The sequence below is a fragment of the Metopolophium dirhodum genome, chromosome 8 (assembly GCF_019925205.1).
Source record: "Metopolophium dirhodum isolate CAU chromosome 8, ASM1992520v1, whole genome shotgun sequence".
NCBI classification, from domain to species: domain Eukaryota; kingdom Metazoa; phylum Arthropoda; class Insecta; order Hemiptera; family Aphididae; genus Metopolophium; species Metopolophium dirhodum.
The window spans coordinates 23,210,293-23,230,084 of NC_083567.1; the positions used below are offsets into that span (position 1 = coordinate 23,210,293).

Below are 19,792 nucleotides of genomic sequence, written 5' to 3' on the forward strand. Positions count from 1 at the left end.
TTTGTGTCTATGTACACAACAAGTATTCAAAATAATAATTTGATTTTTAACTTCAGTGACTTTTTCTGGTGGGAATCCAAATTTAGGTGATTTGAGAATTCAAAATTGAATAACAAATAGTTTGAACATTAATTGAGAAAAAATGTTTTCTGTTTCTATAGGCTTCTGCATTATCTCCTCCAGGTGATCGAATCTTAACATGTGTACAATCCATTGCACCAATAACCATAGGGAATTTGGCGATATTATAAAAATCTTGTTTTGTCTTTTTAATATCATTTTCATTGCGAGGAAAGTGAATAAATTGTGGACGCAATGTAGTAATAACACAAGATACAAGCTTCACTGTACAACTTGCAGTAGATTTGTGTATTCCGATGAAGTCTCCACACACCACCAACATAGATCCAGTAGCATAGTATCTTAATGTGAGTAATACTTTATGTTCTGGACTTACGGCATGATTCCTAAATAAATTTAAAACTATAATAGTAGGCTAACAGTTAATTAATAATATAAGATAACTTACCAATCAGTACGAGAACAGATACGATCTTCTATTAAATGCACTATGAAACGAACTGTATCTTTAGATAAACGAAACCTATCGAAAAACTCGTCATGCCTCCGCCAAGTGAAATGATCTGTACGTTGCCTGAATATTTTTTGCCGTCTAGGATATGCTATCAACAATGCCAAGTTTTCAAACTCCTCGTCCTCAAAATCAGAGTCATCTTCATATTCAAAATTCATTTTGGTTTTGACGATAGTTTGAAATCAAATGTAGAAAGTAGAAACTGAAAATCAAAATCAAACAGAAACACAATTTCTCATAGTTCATATTTTCAGAAGTTTGAATTTGGATATGATAACAATGATAAATGATAACGAACTTTATGCCCCACCCCAAAAATTAACTAATCATAGTTTAATCGAGCACAATCGGCTAATTAACTTATTGGATAAATAATCAATGATTAGAAGGTTAACTGGCACTGTACAACGACCCAACAAGGTTAATCGTAGATTAAGTCTTAATCACTGTTTAATCATAGACGGTACAACTGGCCCTAGTGAATACATTCATTGCTCCGCTCAGAACCTAAAATATAATAAGATTAAACTTCAAGTTCAAGTTAGGACAGTCTGAATAGGTTAACCTTATCTAACTAACCCAAAACTGTTATAGCTTTAATTATAGGTACCTATTATATATTTTACTAATTTAGGGGTGTAACTAAACAAATATTGAAATTTGAGTAACATTATGACTTTTTTTTTGGGGGGGGGGGGTTACATTTTTGGTGCAGGACCGGTTTGATCCATATTTCCCCCCGGACCGAAAAAATTCGCCAATCCGCCCCTGGTTATACGCATAATATAGTTAACCACAGTGAACATTTTGTTGATCCACTTACATAAGCGCACACTCAACGGATCGAAAGTTTATGGAGACCATTACGCTTAAAAGTAGTTAAAAATATGTGGGTATATCCTCTTTAAAGAGGATGATTCGTTCGTAAATTTTGGATAGGGAGGAGAGTAAAGCGATTGGTCGGTAACTTTCAGGTAGTTTGTGGTCTTTGCCTGGCTTGGGAATGGAAATTATTATTGCTTTTTTCCAAGCACGTGGAAAGTAACAAATTCTGAGGGAGCAGTTGATAATTTGTGTTAGGGATAGTAGAATGTTATTGGGTAGAAATTTGACCAGGGGCTTTCTTTTGTGGAGGTTGTTGATGATATTTTGGATTGTGCCAGGAGTGGTAAATAGTTTGGATTTAGTGATTTTAATGTTTTGTAGTGAGTTGAAGTGTGCAGTTACTTCAGGGAGGTCGGGGCCAGGGTTTGGTTGGAATTGAAGTTCGAGAGAGTCGCCTATTAACTCGGCTCGATCGGTGGCCGAGAAAACTAGACCATTTGGACCAGACAGAGGGTGGGATGCTGGGCGTTTGTGAAGGAGACATTTGTTTAGTTCGTATATGGAACCGTCTTGGTGGTCAAGTGAGTTAAGAAAAATGTCCCACTGGTCAGTTTTGTAAGTTTCGAGTAAGATTCTGATTAGCGAGATTTTGGCGTTAAGTTGACGTTTGGTAGTCGGGTCACGGTTTCTCTGCCATTGACGACGTAGTTGATTTTTTTCCGTTATTACTAGTTTTATGTAGTCGGGTAATTGGAAGGATGAGTTTTTATGTCTAGGGGTAAATACGCTAGCTGCGATCGCGTGTTGTAGGTTTTTAGTTAGACTGTCGATTGACTGACTGTTTTTGGTCGGACGTTCGGTTAGGTTAGGCAAGTTTGAGAGGATTGTTTTGTATTTTGTCCAGTTTATGAAGCGGTTAGTAATTGGAGGGGACGATGATACCGGAGTACACATGGTCTCCAGAAGAATAGGGTTGTGGTCAGAAGATAGTTCGTTGAGGTTGTCGATTTGGGTAGGGTATGGTAAACGAACGAGAGCAATGTCGATTATGTCGGGTCTGTATCGAGAGTTTGTCGGGAAGTGTGTGGGGGATGAGGGAGCTGTAATGGTATAGTCCGATTGTTGAACGTGGTCAAAGAGGACGCGGCCGGCAGCGTTTGTTGAGTGGCTAAACCACAGAGGGCGTTTGGCGTTGAAATCACCTGCCGAAATTTGCCATTCAGCACTTTTGGTTAGCAAGTCTAAGTCGCGAGTCGTGAGTGTGGCGCCGGGTGGTTTGTATACCGCTGATATAAGTACTTCGAGGCCATTTATTTGGATAAGGACGGAAGAGGTTTGAATGAGTGTGTTAAAGGTGGTAGGTTGGTGAACGATGCGTCGGTGAATTAGAACTGCCGTGCCACCGTGGGCAGGCGAGCCGCGGATGGGTGGCAGATCGTTCCTGTAAGTGAAATAGTTAGGAATATGAAGTTTGGTAGAAGGGGATAGACGGGTTTCGTTAAGTAAGATTATATCGGATTTAAGTAGAAGTGCGAGGGAACGTAGTTCGTTGAGTTTGTGTTTAATACCGTTGGAGTTCCAAAATAGTATTTTTAAGTTATTCATTTTGGGGTGAGAGTATGGACAGGAATGTTTTAATTGTAGTTTCTATGAGTGTTTTCGGATCTTGATTGTTAGATAGTGCAGTCAGTAGGTTGGTGAGCAGGTTGAGAATCATTGGTAAGTTAAATTGTGGGACTGGAGAAACTAGAGAAGTGTGCGCTGATTTAGATGTTGCTGCGGAGTAATTGATTGCAGAGTTTTGTTGATGGGGAGGTAGGGGTCGGGATTGGTTGTGAGGCTTGTTGTTGGACGGAGTTTTGGTTCGGTGATGGAGATACCTGCTGTTTTTGGGCCAAGAATTGTGGGCAGCCTCGAAAGTTTGTCGTGTGTGGACCGCCACAGTTGCAGCAAGTCGGAGCTTGTTCAGGGGTTTTGGGGCAGACGTTGGCAGTGTGGTTTCCAGCGCATTTTAATTTTCATATATTCATTTCCGCTCTGGGTGCTGTTCTCATTGGCGGAGGGCTTTGTTTTGACGAGTGAATATGACATCAATCCTATAACCTATTATGAGTCGTTGATGTCATTTTCACTTGTCATACTCGTCGACAATACTTCTTGAAAAACTTATTGTTTTTACCTTATTGTACGTTTGTTCGTGTTATGTTACATTGTAATACGTATCGGATTAGTGGCCGTGAGAACGGCCGTTCAAGTGTGGTTGTTTGTGCCGTATCAAACGATTATGTGATAAAGCAACTGTCATGATAGTGTGATACTGAAAACTCCTTCTACAAAAACTCCTTCTCTGTTCATGCCCACATCCGACTCTTAGGTAAAACTCACCCCCTCCAACCACTAAAAACAGGATCAAAACTTACCCACTATCATGGGTAGGCCAACAATTTTAAAATAATCACCCCCACCAATTTTCATCCACTAGTAGAGGCAAAAGCCTGGTATAGTTAACGGCATAGCCGCCCCTTCAAAGCAAAGCAAGCAAGTGTGATACTGATAATAATAGTAATGCGGCCCTCGCCTGTGGCCCAGGGTGTCACACTTTCCACCTTGGCCTCACAATATACTATATTGTAGTTAAAAATTTATAAAATGTTCAACTTTTAAAGCTAAGGATTGAAAATTTAAAATAATAGGTTCTACGTAAATGGGGTGTTTTTAAAAACACCCTGTATATAAATTACTTTATTCAGAATAAGTCTTGCTGTTGTACACAAATATGACAATTACATATTAATCGAAAAATTAATAAAGTAAAAACAAATTTATAAAAATAAGCTCATTTCGTTGCGGGATTAACCCGCATAGTTTTCAATCTCTAACTGATAGACTCGTTGAATTTGATGTTATCTTTATTTACAAATACTGCATAGTACCAAGCCACCGGACCTGGTAGGAGAAGGGATCTATTTGCGGAAATTAAAAATTTTTTCAATTTTTTTTTTCTATAACTGTCAATAAAATACGCGTGCACCGAAAATTTAGTTTTCAATGACTGTTGAAGCTTTGGAAAACGACGTTTTTCTGTCCAGCGGGCGGTAAAGTGGAAATCCCCAAGAGTACTGAGCTCAGATATCACGCGTATTCTCTGAACAAACAGACACTAAAATCTATACTACGGTCTTCATAAAACATTAACTTTTGGTTACATCTTATATTCATATTATAACCTCCATGCATGACACTTAAAATAAATAAAATCGTATCGTTTCTTTCATGAAATATTGTTTTCGTAGAATAGTCTGGTAGTTGCATAGATCCTAGCTGTGAACATAATATACAAGGCTCCTAATATATTGTTACTATAGCAGTTGAAATAGTATATTGTGTGGCAAGGGCGGGATGTGTGCTAATTCAGTCGCGGGCGACGTATGCGTCACGAGTTGCAGGTGAGCGACGCATTTCGCCCAAGACTGAAATTGCCTTTCTGCCCGAGCCACACATACTATTTTTTGTCACGCCTCTGCATTCATCGATCACGGCAAAGATAATACAGGGATCTATGCAACAACTAGACTATAATTCTTCGACACCAATATTTCATGTAAAAAAATCATTTGGTTTTATTTATTTTCAGCGTGACGCATGGAGGTTATTATAGCACAATTTTTTTTAAAAATTTCTAAATTTTAAATTTTACAAAATGCGTAAAAATTATTTTGAGTAAGAAATTCATAAAAATGTTTCATTTTAAATCTAAGGTTTGGATAACATATATGTTTTATATATAAATATGTGTAGATAATTTAATGTGGTCACACTGATGTAAAAAAGGAAGCTAGATAATAAGAATTTAATAGTAATGTAATTAAGTTTTTGTTTTTGTCGTTGTTAGTTTGTTTTTCTTACATATTATAAAATATACGTTTTCATATACTATAACACACAGTTATTCCTAATTCTATTAAGTAAGGACACAAAACCTTACATATTATGTACCGTGATAATTATAAACAATCTATAGATGATAGATAACACAACATGATATTAATTAGTCAAAAGAATCAACAGGTATATTTCAAACAAAATAAAATATAAAATATGAAAACATAAAAAATGTACTAACTACTAAGTGTCTAAGTAGATAATGGTATTGGTAATAATAACAATGGGTGGTATTAAAAGTGACGTATGATTTGTGTTTTTTAAATGTCATCGCTCAAAAATTCTGGCATTTTTATAGCCTTGGTTTTTTGCGACTTGTAAGTTTGTTATGTAACATTTGTTGCAATTTAGCAGGTGTAACATTGTCTGGGCTTCTCACCATACACAGTATCTGTCTTCCTTCCAAAAGCTTATTCCCCATTTTTTCAGGTTCTTCCTCAAACTGTGCGTAATTAATTTAGTGTCCTCCAAAACATCCACGGGGTACTTGTACGATGACATTAAACGGTAGTAATTTGTATCAAAAGGACGCCACACGGGTAAACGAAACTGTGAAATGGCCAAGAGAATGCGCTGTTAGGTGTTTTTGCGATCCGCAAGCACGCGACGTTTAAGCCGCGCCCACTACTCATAGCTGTGTACCGAGTACCGATCACGATTTAAGATATAGGAGCCTAATATTAAATTCTTACGTTTTTTTACCCAACAAATAAAATTTTATTGATATTTATAGAAAAAAAACTAAAAAATTTAAAACTGACAATATCCGTAAACAGCTCAAAAAGAGTCAAAATATTTTCAAAATTTTATCGTGTATAGAAAATGCTAATATAAACATACAGTGAAATTTTCAAGTATCTACAGTCATTCGTTTTTTAATTACAATAAAATAAGAAAATTGTTACATGAGAAATCGAGTGAATATCAAATGTTGTAAAAATATCTATTTCAAACGCTCATAAAAATTTAATTTGTCTTTCTTGTAGACATTTTTTTTTTTGATAAAAGTAGACAAACTTATGGACAATCTTGTATCACATTTTCAAATCTTAGATTTTAAAAGAAAAATTTTTATGAATTCTCAACTCAAAATATTTTGCTAATTTTCGCGATTTTTCCGTATTTTGTCAAAATTTGAACTTTAAATGCTTATAAATAAAAACTGTGACTAAGGATTTTTAATTTTTTTCATCTGCCTTTGAAACAATAACCTAGGAGCCTTCTATTAAATTTTCAAGCTTTTTTACTCAACAAATAAAATTGTATAGATATTTATAGAAAAAAAAAATTTAAAAAAATGGAAATTGACAATGTCTGTAAACAGTTCAAAATAAGTCAAAATATTTTGAAAATGTTATGGTGTATAGGAAATGCAATTATAAACATTCAGTCAAAATTTCATGTTCCTACGATCTTTTGTTTTAGAGTTACCCCAAAAACCAAAATCGATTTTCTCAAAAACAGATTTTGCGTAAAGGTTCCCTTAATTTTTCTTTTGTTTTTCAAATCGCTTTTGAAAACTACTGGGACATTTTTACTTTTGACACCTCAAAGTATTAACCAAGATTCAGTTTCCTATCATAAAAGTTACTATTGAAGAAAATGCAAGCACTTTTACTGTCCTAAGAGGTGATGAGTGATGACATACACAAAAATAAAATACCCATAAAGAGCTTTGTCCTACAAATATTAAATAAATATTAAAATATATTTTTCAGTTTAACACTTTTATGATTGATTACAATTATTTACTGTACGAAAATAAATAAATACGTTGCACCAAAAACATCTAAAACAACATAATATTCGCTATAAATTTCATGGTATAAAACAAATGTTTAATGTTATACAATTTATTATTTAGTTTCTTGCTCGAATGAACAATTGTAGACAAGTAAAAATTTAAAATTTGTTTATTTTTTCATTGTAAATGTCAAAACAATAGTAAATCATCATAAAAATAAAAAAATTGGAAATCTTTGTGTACCTACTTACTCGCTTTAATTGCACGGTATACAACTGAGCAGTGAGCACGCAGTAGCCAGTAATTAAATTTATTACTATTAACATTACTTTTTTATTACTATCATCTAGGTACTAAATTAATTATCTACTAATTTTTACTTTAAATAAACAGTTTAAGTATCTATTACTCAAAACAAATAGGTGAAATGTATCTCATAAATAATCCCGAATTAATTTTTTTAATTTTATTTACATTGGCGTATGTGAACTGATACTCCCGGACCGTATAATTAATTAATTTGTCACCGACCACCCGTGACAATCACACGCACACAAAAACATATATATATTTTATCACCTATTTTATATTTTTTAAATTTTTTGTTTTATTATTATTGCATTTTAGTGTTTATTAATTATACATTATACAATTTACAAGAGCAAAATTTTTAGGTATTGTACCTTATTAATAATTTCATATAATTTATATAATAACCTAACTATAGTGCTCCGAGGCGTAATATAAAGCAACGACTAATCGTCCTACAGGCTACTACATAGAACGAATATGCTATAGAAATATAAAATGCCTATTCAGCGTCTGCTGTACTACAGTATGAATAATTTGCTTATAATCTACATAATACAGGGTGTGTTGTTAACATTCAACAAATGATTTCATATATATACTTTAATATAGGTTTATATTATCTGGTTAGACCCACCCAGCCATCGGCCATCGACACACTAGCACTCACAGAACTTGCTCAGCGAACCTGCCTATACTTTCTACTGAGTGATATTTACAATAGGACAATGACATAGGCACATGAAATGACGAAACACATTGGTCGGTCGGTATGTCATTGGTGAGCTTAAAGCTCAAAACTTCGGCGTCAGTTAAACTCTTAATCAACCATGACTGATGCATCAAATTAAACAAGTTCTGAATGTGTGTACACTTGTTTCAGCATAACTTATAAATCAAAATGTGTTATCGGTCATTTAGAAACCGTTTCTACATTGTGCAATACTAATTTCTAATGATCAGTATCGCGTCATGAAAGGCAACTGAATCTTGTGAAACAGATTATTTTAGTATATTTATTACATTTTCTAAACCTGAGTTATAATATGTTTATAATTTTAACTTGAACTGTAACTTTACTATAATATAACGTCCATAAATGTATTGTTAAAAAGGTTTATAAATGACGCAGTGATTATATTGAACCATTTTTGGATCAATATTTAGAGTGTAGACAACACTAGTGTTTATGAAACATAATAAAAAGTAGCGACAGTTATAAAAACCAAAAAAACGCGAGACAAAGCGTATGAAAACATGTATTCTGCTTTGAATTTACCTTTTCATTTATCCTTTTTCTTCCCCGTGGCATCATTACACGGGGGCCGAACTGTTTTTACACGTGGCTCAACCCCCCGCAGCATCGTTTATTAAAATCAATAATTTGTCGAACTTTGATATGCCCTATAGACCAGAAAGTCATGAGAGCTTGCATGCATTAACAATGGCATTGGTCCACAATAAGGAGATGGGCGGGACTTGTTCCGCCCTATCTCTCCTCGGCTGGTGCCGAGTTGATTCCCGTTTAAAAAAGGTATTTTATTAAGTTGAGCCGAATTGGTTCCCGTTTAATTACGCACATTTTCCTTCTCGATTTTATACAGGCTTAGGAGTTAGGACTGTCAACTTTAAAGTATAGGCTTGGTTAAAAATGTGCGTTAATGTAGGTATGTTAAAAAAAGATAAAATATATAAAATTTAAAATCTTGAGCATATTCTGTGCCAATATGAATTAACGATAATTGATAAATTAATTGTTATTTAATATTTAACCATTTATACGAAAAAAAAAAGACTGCAATTAAATAAGAGAGCGACGAGCATGCTGCTAACGAAATAACGTGCACACATCGCGGTATATGGATTTTGGAACCAAACTGATGTAAAATGTTATGTACCTATTTTATTTTATTTTATTCATATAGAAAACGGGTTTTAATACCTAAAATAATAACAAAAATACAAGTAAATATATTGTTGTTAAAATTTGAACTTCAAACGCTCATAAAAATTGAATTAACAGAATAACAGAAAAACACTATACCCGCCACACTATTTTGGAACAATGATAAGGTTGATACTCCTCTTGGTTCGGCTAACCTATTCTCTAAGTACTTTTATTCTATGTATAACAACTCTATTTCTCCACCCGTCAATATTTCTAATATTAATACTATTCCATATGAACTTCCTTCTAATTGTCACTTCTCCCTCAACGATGTACAACTTGCACTCAACTCTTTAAAAAACACCAATTCTAATGGCCCTGACGGGATTTCAGCACGTTTACTTTTTAATTGTCAAGATTCTATTGTTATCCTTTATTCCTACTCTTTAGGCTATCTCTTGATGAGGGTATCTTTCCAGCTGCTTGGAAAACATGTTCTGTCACCCCTGTTTTTAAATCTGGAGATCCCTCGCTCGTTTCTAATTACAGACCTATTTCCATCCTACCACACATTTCTAAACTATTTGAGTCCATCGTCTACTCCTCAATCAAAAGAAGTCTTAACCATATTCTAATGGATGAGCTGCATGGTTTCCGTAGTGGGAAATCTACTGTTACTTGCAGCCTATCTTTCACATCATATATTTTAAAAAGCTTTGAATCTGATTGTCAAGTTGATGCTGTGTTCACGGACTTTAATAAAGCCTTCGACACTGTCATTCATAGCCGCCTTATCTCTGAATTGGATTCACTTGGTGTCGGTAATCCTTTACTCTCATGGCTCCAATCTTATTTAAGTCAAAGAAAGCAATTCGTAAGAGTTCACGGCGTTGACTCTGACTTATTTATTACTCCCTCTGGGGTCCCCCAAGGAGGGCATCTCAGTCCTCTTCTGTTCATCCTTTTCGTTAACTCAATTAACAGGTACATTTCATCCTCTAAAGTTCTTCTGTTTGCCGACGATATTAAATTTTTCTCAAAAATTACATCTCCGTCTGACAGTCTTCAACTTCAATCAGATCTCAATACTTTCTCTCTCTGGGCCCAGCGTATTGGCCTAACGCCCAACCTCAACAAGTGTCATGTTATGTCTTTTCATAGAAAACGTACTTGCATAATACATCCTTATTCCCTTAATGGCTCTACTCTCAAACGTGTATCCACTGTCAAAGATCTTGGGTTCTATCTCACTCCTTCTCTTTCCTTTTGAACACCATATTGATGTTACGGTTGGTAGAGCGTTAAAGACTCTGGGGTTCTTAAAGCGCAACACTAGCCTTTTCACGTCCGCTACTTGTCTTCGCTCCCTCTATTTTTCCCTTGTCTGCTCTGTCTTAGAATATGGCTCAGTTGTATGGTACCCATATCTAGCCAAGGACCAATTACGTTTAGAGCGTGTCCAAAACCGCTTCCTTTCCTACGCCGCCTTTATACTCAATATTGCTCACCCACCCCATGATTACCTACCAGTTAGAACTTCCTTAAATATCCCTACTCTCGCATCTCGCCGTGTCGATGCTGACCTCTCATTCATCACCTCCCTCCTCAACGGCTCAATAGATGCCCCTAACCTTCTGTCCTCAATCTCTTTCCGCGTTCCTGTGCATTTCACTAGAAATCACTCTTTATACCTTGTCTCCTCTCACCGTACTAACTACTCCTCTAATAATCCATTAGATAGAATGCTCCGCCTACTTAATAGCTCCTGATCTTTGGCTGACTATATTATTGTTTATCTCTACTGAATGTTTTTATCTTTAGTTTATTTCACCTTAGCATGTACTCTTCTAGCTGAACGCTGTTTAGTATAAGTTTAAACTTAAGTCTATAATTATAACTATATTTTCCATGTATTTTATTTCATTATTATCACTTCATGTTAATCTACTAATTTTACAATGTATCTATAAATTGCCGCTTGGCGTTAAATAAATAAATAAATAAATAAATAAATAAATTGATATCTATCGTATCTAAGTATCTTATCGTATACTTATCGTACCGTAATTATTTCATATTGGTAGGTATTAAATCGATTCTTTTCACTCACAAAGTCACTCGTGGTTTCCCATCGATTGTCGGTAAAATTAAATTAAAAACAATTGTTCATATATCATTCATTTTTTTTCATAAAAGTTTTGACTACCTTGAGGATCGTACCAGTATTCCGCACAGGGCCTAAAATACATCTGACTTCAGGGGACACACCACACACCTATTAATTGAACTGTTACTTTTGGGCTTTGACAGTATTCTATAGCAAAAATTAACCTGTGGTGGCCATAGGCGTAGTTATATAATCAGTAATAATCGGTTTAGTACTTTCATTTTTTTTTAATATTTTAACTTATTTTAGACTTAAAATAAACAACAATACATATTTATAAAATTAAATAGTACCTATACCTAATTATATAATATTATGACAATATTCTATAAATTACGATGATCTTACTAGTTAATTTTTCAGTAGATATTAAAGTAAAAAATATTGTCTTTCAAGTTTCAATAGACACAGCATAGAATAATTTAAATATTTTATGTACCTTCTTGTTTAGTTATTTTATACTAAGGCAGATACCTAATTACTTTAAATTGACCCATTAGCATTTCTTCTTTTTTTTTATAACAAACTTGTCCATAATATAGAAATAAAATAAGTAGGTAAACTTAAGTCAACAGAATAGGTAACTAGTAAATTAAAATATTAAACGTTTAATGTTTGTTATTGTTAAAAATACTAAAAACACGTTTTATAACTTGGGACATACATTTGTCATTCAGGGGACACACTTTGATTTTCAGGGGACACGGTATTTTAGCCCCTGATTCCGCATGTATAAACTATAAACACCGTAGGTACCAGTTTTCCGTTTACCGTATTTTTGTATTTTGCTGTTTTTAAATGGTATGGAACCACTTATGAGAAGCGAGGACCCTTGTATTAAATTGTTGAACATTTATTATTATAATTGATAATTTTATGATTTTACAACTAGGTTATACAATAATTCGTCTTTTTGATGAAATGAACCTAGACAACGATATTATTAAAATTTACAACTATTATAATTTATTAAAATACCTATAAAAGAGCTTTGTCCTACAAATATTAAATAAATATTAAAATATATTTTTCAGTTTAACACTTTTATGATTGATTACAATTATTTACTGTACGAAAATAAATAAATACGTTGCACCAAAAACATCTAAAACAACATAATATTCGCTATAAATGTCATGACATAAAACAAATGTTATACAATTTATTATTTAATTTCTTGCTCGAATGAACAATAAATACCTATTATTATAGACCAATAAAATGTAAAAATTTGTTTATTTTTTCATTGTAATTGTCAAAACAATAGTAAATCATCATAAAAATAAAAAATTTGGGAATCTTTGTGTACTTACTCACTTTAATTGAACGGTATAAAACTGAGCACGCAGTAGCCAGTCATTATATTCATTACTATTAACAGTACATATGGTTTTTTAATACTATTATCTAGGTACTAAATTAATTATCTACTAATTTTTATTTAAAATAAAACAGTTTAAGTATCTATTACTCAAAACAAATAAGTGAAATGTATCTCATAAATAATCCCGAATTAATTTTTTTAATTTTATTTACGTTGGCGTATGTGAATTGCACTGATACTCCCGGACCGTATAATTCTCGTGATGACAGTAGAGACAAAAAATGCACGATTCCCTGGGTTAAGGCTTCAGATGGAGATGGCGATATCGCTACTTGCAAACTTAAGTGTCAAACGAAATGCAGGTTTTTTCAACAAACGGACCAATGGCGTTGTAGAATATCTAGTACAGGTTTAACCAAAAAATGCGAATGTTGTAGAGGTGAGTTTTAAAAACTACTGTTGTATTAAAGTTTATACTATCTTAGAAATTTTAAAAATCAAAAATATATATGTTCATTTTCAATATCTACAGATAATGTTCCTCCACCCTAATGAGAAAATGCACCTGCATATCTGCTACGCATGGCTGAATACCGAATCTGTAATATAAACCAAAAATGGTATGAATTGTACCAAAAATGGAAATATTCAACTCAATAGATCGTCATGTACTCATATTTTGTAATAATATTATATAATTTGTATTTGTTGAAATTAAATAAACACGAATAATAATACTCAATATATTTCAAGCATAAAATGATTTTAAATGAATAATGTTGATCGAGCCAGATCAATATTATACTATATACCTACACTGTAATACATTGATGTATGATAAGGCATATTAAGTGAACTCTTTTTCGAGGTCTATATAAATTCCAGAGATTTTAATTACGTCCTCAATGCCCCGCACGCCATTAGAAAATATGGCAAACACTAGCACTCACAGAACTTGCTCAGCGAACCTGCCTATACTTTCTACTGAGTAATATTTACAATAGGACAATGACATAGGCACATGAAATGACGAAACACATTGGTCGGTCAGTATGTCATTGGTGAGCTTAAAGCTCAAAACTTCGGCGTCAGTTAAACTCTTAATCAACCATGACTGATGCATCAAATTAAACAAGTTCTGAATGTGTGTACACTTGTTTCAGCATAACTTATAAATCAAAATGTGTTATCGGTCATTTAGAAACCGTTTCTACTTTGTGCAATACTAATTTCTAATGATCAGTATCGCGTCATGAAAGGCAACTGAATCTTGTGAAACAGATTATTTTAGTATATTTATTACATTTTCTAAACCTGAGTTATAATATGTTTATAATATTAACTTGAACTGTAACTTTACTATAATATTACGTCCATAAATGTATTGTTAAAAAGGTTTATAAATGACGCGGTGATTATATTGAATCATTTTTGGATCAATATTTAGAGTGTAGACAATACTAGTGTTTATGAAACATAATAAAAAGTAGCGACAGTTATAAAAACCAAAAAAACGCGAGACAAAGCGTATGAAAACATGTATTCTGCTTTGAATTTACCTTTTCATTTATCCTTTTTCTTCCCCGTGGCATCATTACACGGGAGCCGAACTGTTTTTACACGTGGCTCAACCCCCCGCAGCATCGTTTATTAAAATCAATAATTTGTCGAACTTTGATATGCCCTATAGACCAGAAAGTCATGAGAGCTTGCATTCATTAACAATGGCATTGGTCCACAATAAGGAGATGGGCGGGACTTGTTCCGCCTTATCTCTCCTCGGCTGGTGCCGAGTTGATTCCCGTTTAAAAAAGGTATTTTATTAAGTTGAGCCGAATTGGTTCCCGTTTAATTACGCACATTTTCCTTCTCGATTTTATACAGGCTTAGGAGTTAGGACTGTCAACTTTAAAGTATAGGCTTGGTTAAAAATGTGCGTTAATGTAGGTATGTTAAAAAAAGATAAAATTTATAAAATTTAAAATCTTACGCATATTCTGTGCCAATATGAATTAACGATAATTGATAAATTAATTGTTATTTAATATTTAACCATTTATACGAAAAAAAAAAGACTGCAATTAAATAAGAGAGCGACGAGCATGCTGCTAACGAAATAACGTGCACACATCGCGGTATATGGATTTTGGAACCAAACTGATGTAAAATGTTATGTACCTATTTTATTTTATTTTATTCATATAGAAAACGGGTTTTAATACCTAAAATAATAACAAAAATACAAGTCAATATATTGTTGTTAAAATTTGAACTTCAAACGCTCATAAAAATTGAATTTGACTTTCTTAGACATTTTTTTTTTTTGATAAAGGTAGATAACCTTATAAGGAATCTTGTATTACATTTTAATATCATAGATTTAAGAAGAAAAAAATTTATAATTTTCTAACTCAAAACAATTTGCACATGTTCGAGATTTTTACGCATTATGTCAAGATTTGAACTTTAAATATGTACTTATAAAAAGAAACTGTGACAATTGATTTTCAATATCCAAAAAAAAATGTATTTGAATGTTTTTTACAAGATGTAAAAAAATAAAAAATATGTGAACAACTGTTAACAAACAGGCTATTTAAAATAGGACAACTGTGAACCAACAGGCATTGAACAGGTTAGTAACTTAAGTTTGTAGATTTTTATATATGATTTATTTGGTAGATAGCATACGATACGTATGCTTAGATTTTTGTAGATATGATTTTATTGGTAGACAGCATATACGACACGAGTACCAGCATTTTAAATGTTGACCTCCTTATTGCACCAATTTGATTCACTTTCCTATCAAAAAAGATGCTGTTGAAGAAAATCTTAGCATTTTCACAGTCCTAATAGATGACGATAGACACAAATGAAAATAATAAAAATAAAAAACACACATCATTGTAAAATCAATACATTCATTGCTCCGCTCAGAATCAAAAAACTAAAAAAATTGAATATTGATAATGTCCGTAAACAGCTTAAAACTAGTCAAATTATGTTGAAAAAGTTATCCAGTATATAAAGTGATATAATAAACATGGTGTAAATTTAGTATCTACGGTTATAGTAGTTTTTGAATAACAACAAAATAAAATAATCGTTGTGCGAGAGTTTGTTCATTTATACAGGTGAATTCATCCTATAATGTATAACTTCAAACCCTCGTAAAAATTAAATTTTACTATTGGCTTTCTAGCAGTCTTTTAGATTCTGAGCGAAGCGATAGCCCGATTAGATGCAATTTGTCAACGTTTTAACTTTAAATGGTTGTAAATAAAAATCGTGCACATGTATTTTTAATATTCTTCAACTGTTACTGTAACAAAATACCAGGAGCCTGGTATTACATTATCAATCCCTTTTACCCTACCTACGAATAAAATGTCATTGACATTTATTGAATTTTCTAATGTAATTTGTTTGGCAAAAATTAATTTAACCTACTGTTGTACTAATGACTATAATACCTAGTAAAATAAATTACTCATTATTAGTCCACTGACTTAAAAGTTGTTTTTGTAAGGTACCAACTTTACGATAGATTAATATATTAATGAGTATAACGACCATAAAATGTGTTATACTCCTGTTTTCATATAAATTATTATTTTGTTGGAATTTCAACTTACTGAAGGTCTTACTGCGTAAAATAAACAAATAAAAAATATGGTGACTACCTATCTATTTTTGGAATGTCGAAATAATGGTATGGTTCATAGAGTTTATAACAAAAGAGATAAAAAAAACACGGAATACTGGTACTTTTCAAAATTTTACTTAACAACAATTATCTCCTCTATTTTGTTGTTAACTGTGTTATATGGAATTTAATTTGAATAATTTATGTACTGGAATTTAAGTGAGTTCCGAAAATGCATAAATAAAAATGTATGATAATAAAATAGCATTTTAACGTACCAGTTTTATCAAATTAGTTGTTACTTTTCCCGGAAATTTAAAATGTATGTGTTGTGTGCGTTTCCGAATTATACAATTTTCATTCTTCCTCAAAACCATATAAGAATATTTCTTATGTATTATTAACTCACTGTCTCTTTGACTTTTAAAATTGTCCATTATATGACACGTATTGGGTATAATTTTTGTTAGTGAAAAATAGTAAGTACTCAATCCACTATTGCGAATGAATGTGAAATAATGTGAAGTATAGTGAGAACTTAATATTGGTATATAATAGTTCATGACATTTATTGATTAATTGATATCTATCGTATCTAACTATCTTATCGTATACTTATCGTACCGTAATTATTTCATATTGGTAGGTATTAAATCGATTCTTTTCACTCACAAAGTCACTCGTGGTTTCCCATCGATTGTCGGTAAAATTAAATTAAAAACAATTGTTCATATATCATTCATTTTTTTTCATAAAAGTTTTGACTACCTTGAGGATCGTACCAGTATTCCGCACAGGGCCTAAAATACATCTGACTTCAGGGGACACACCACACACCTATTAATTGAACTGTTACTTTTGGGCTTTGACAGTATTCTATAGCAAAAATTAACCTGTGGTGGCCATAGGCGTAGTTATATAATCAGTAATAATCGGTTTAGTACTTTCATTTTTTTTTAATATTTTAACTTATTTTAGACTTAAAATAAACAACAATACATATTTATAAAATTAAATAGTACCTATACCTAATTATATAATATTATGACAATATTCTATAAATTACGATGATCTTACTAGTTAATTTTTCAGTAGATATTAAAGTAAAAAATATTGTCTTTCAAGTTTCAATAGACACAGCATAGAATAATTTAAATATTTTATGTACCTTCTTGTTTAGTTATTTTATACTAAGGCAGATACCTAATTACTTTGAATTGACCCATTAGCATTTCTTCTTTTTTTTTATAACAAACTTGTCCATAGTATAGAAATAAAATAAGTAGGTAAACTTAAGTCAACAGAATAGGTAACTAGTAAATTAAAATATTAAACGTTTAATGTTTGTTATTGTTAAAAATACTAAAAACACGTTTTATAACTTGGGACATACATTTGTCATTCAGGGGACACACTTTGATTTTCAGGGGACACGGTATTTTAGCCCCTGATTCCGCATGTATAAACTATAAACACCGTAGGTACCAGTTTTCCGTTTACCGTATTTTTGTATTTTGCTGTTTTTAAATGGTATGGAACCACTTATGAGAAGCGAGGACCCTTGTATTAAATTGTTGAACATTTATTATTATAATTGATAATTTTATGATTTTACAACTAGGTTATACAATAATTCGTCTTTTTGATGAAATGAACCTAGACAACGATATTATTAAAATTTACAACTATTATAATTTATTAAAATACCTATAAAAGAGCTTTGTCCTACAAATATTAAATAAATATTAAAATATATTTTTCAGTTTAACACTTTTATGATTGATTACAATTATTTACTGTACGAAAATAAATAAATACGTTGCACCAAAAACATCTAAAACAACATAATATTCGCTATAAATGTCATGACATAAAACAAATGTTATACAATTTATTATTTAATTTCTTGCTCGAATGAACAATAAATACCTATTATTATAGACCAATAAAATGTAAAAATTTGTTTATTTTTTCATTGTAATTGTCAAAACAATAGTAAATCATCATAAAAATAAAAAATTTGGGAATCTTTGTGTACTTACTCACTTTAATTGAACGGTATAAAACTGAGCACGCAGTAGCCAGTAATTATATTCATTACTATTAACAGTACATATGGTTTTTTAATACTATTATCTAGGTACTAAATTAATTATCTACTAATTTTTATTTAAAATAAAACAGTTTAAGTATCTATTACTCAAAACAAATAAGTGAAATGTATCTCATAAATAATCCCGAATTAATTTTTTTAATTTTATTTACGTTGGCGTATGTGAATTGCAAAGATACTCCCGGACCGTATAATTCTCGTGATGACAGTAGAGACAAACAATGCACGATTCCCTGGGTTAAGGCTTCAGATGGAGATGGCGATATCGCTACTTGCAAACTTAAGTGTCAAACGAAATGCAGATTTTTTCAACAAACGGACCAATGGCGTTGTAGATTATCTAGTACAGGTTTAACCAAAAAATGCGAATGTTGTAGAGGTGAGTTTTAAAAACTACTGTTGTATTAAAGTTTATACTATCTTAGAAATTTTAAAAATCAAAAATATATATGTTCATTTTCAATATCTACAGATAATGTTCCTCCACCCTAATGAGAAAATGCACCTGCATATCTGCTACGCATGGCTGAATACCGAATCTGTAATATAAACCAAAAATGGTATGAATTGTACCAAAAATGGAAATATTCAACTCAATAGATCGTCATGTACTCATATTTTGTAATAATATTATATAATTTGTATTTGTTGAAATTAAATAAACACGAATAATAATACTCAATATATTTCAAGCATAAAATGATTTTAAATGAATAATGTTGATCGAGCCAGATCAATATTATACTATATACCTACACTGTAATACATTGATGTATGATAAGGCATATTAAGTGAACTCTTTTTCGAGGTCTATATAAATTCCAGAGATTTTAATTACGTCCTCAATGCCCCGCACGCCGTTAGAATATATGGGTTAGTGTTTTACGTTCATATTATATTAATTTGTCACCGACCACCCGTGACAATCACACGCACACAAATACATATATATATATTTATAATCACCTATTTTATATTTTTTAAATTTTTTGTTTTATTATTATTTCATTTTAGTGTTTATACTTTATACAATATACAAGAGCACAATTTACAGGTTGTAACCACTTATTTATTAGTATGCATGTACCTTATTAATAATGTTGAAGTGTACAGATATACAGAAGCTAAAGGTAAATAAAAATAAGCTCGGATATATGTAATAATATATAATTATAATAATATATAAATTGTATATTGATATGAATAACTATAGTGTTCCTAGGCGTAATATAAAGC

General features: G+C 31.9%; 1 protein-coding gene and 2 long non-coding RNA genes across 3 annotated transcripts; 2 read left to right on the forward strand and 1 right to left on the reverse strand.

Annotated features, from left to right (window-relative positions):
• Positions 1-82: 82 nt before the first annotated feature.
• Positions 83-753, reverse strand: LOC132951379 (putative nuclease HARBI1). The gene is made up of 2 exons (XM_061023192.1): positions 530-753; positions 83-467 (listed from the first exon to the last, which is right to left on the reverse strand). Exons 1-2 carry the CDS (start codon positions 751-753, stop codon positions 83-85), a joined length of 609 nt encoding a protein of 202 aa, XP_060879175.1.
• Positions 754-12,651: 11,898 nt separating this feature from the next.
• Positions 12,652-13,538, forward strand: LOC132950518 (uncharacterized). The gene is made up of 2 exons (XR_009665214.1): positions 12,652-13,233; positions 13,327-13,538. It is a non-coding gene; the product is annotated as an uncharacterized LOC132950518 (long non-coding RNA).
• A 4,810-nt stretch (positions 13,539-18,348) lies between these two features.
• On the forward strand, positions 18,349-19,238 carry LOC132950477 (uncharacterized). Its single transcript, XR_009665209.1, has 2 exons — positions 18,349-18,935; positions 19,029-19,238. It is a non-coding gene; the product is annotated as an uncharacterized LOC132950477 (long non-coding RNA).
• The last annotated feature ends 554 nt before the right edge of the window (positions 19,239-19,792 follow it).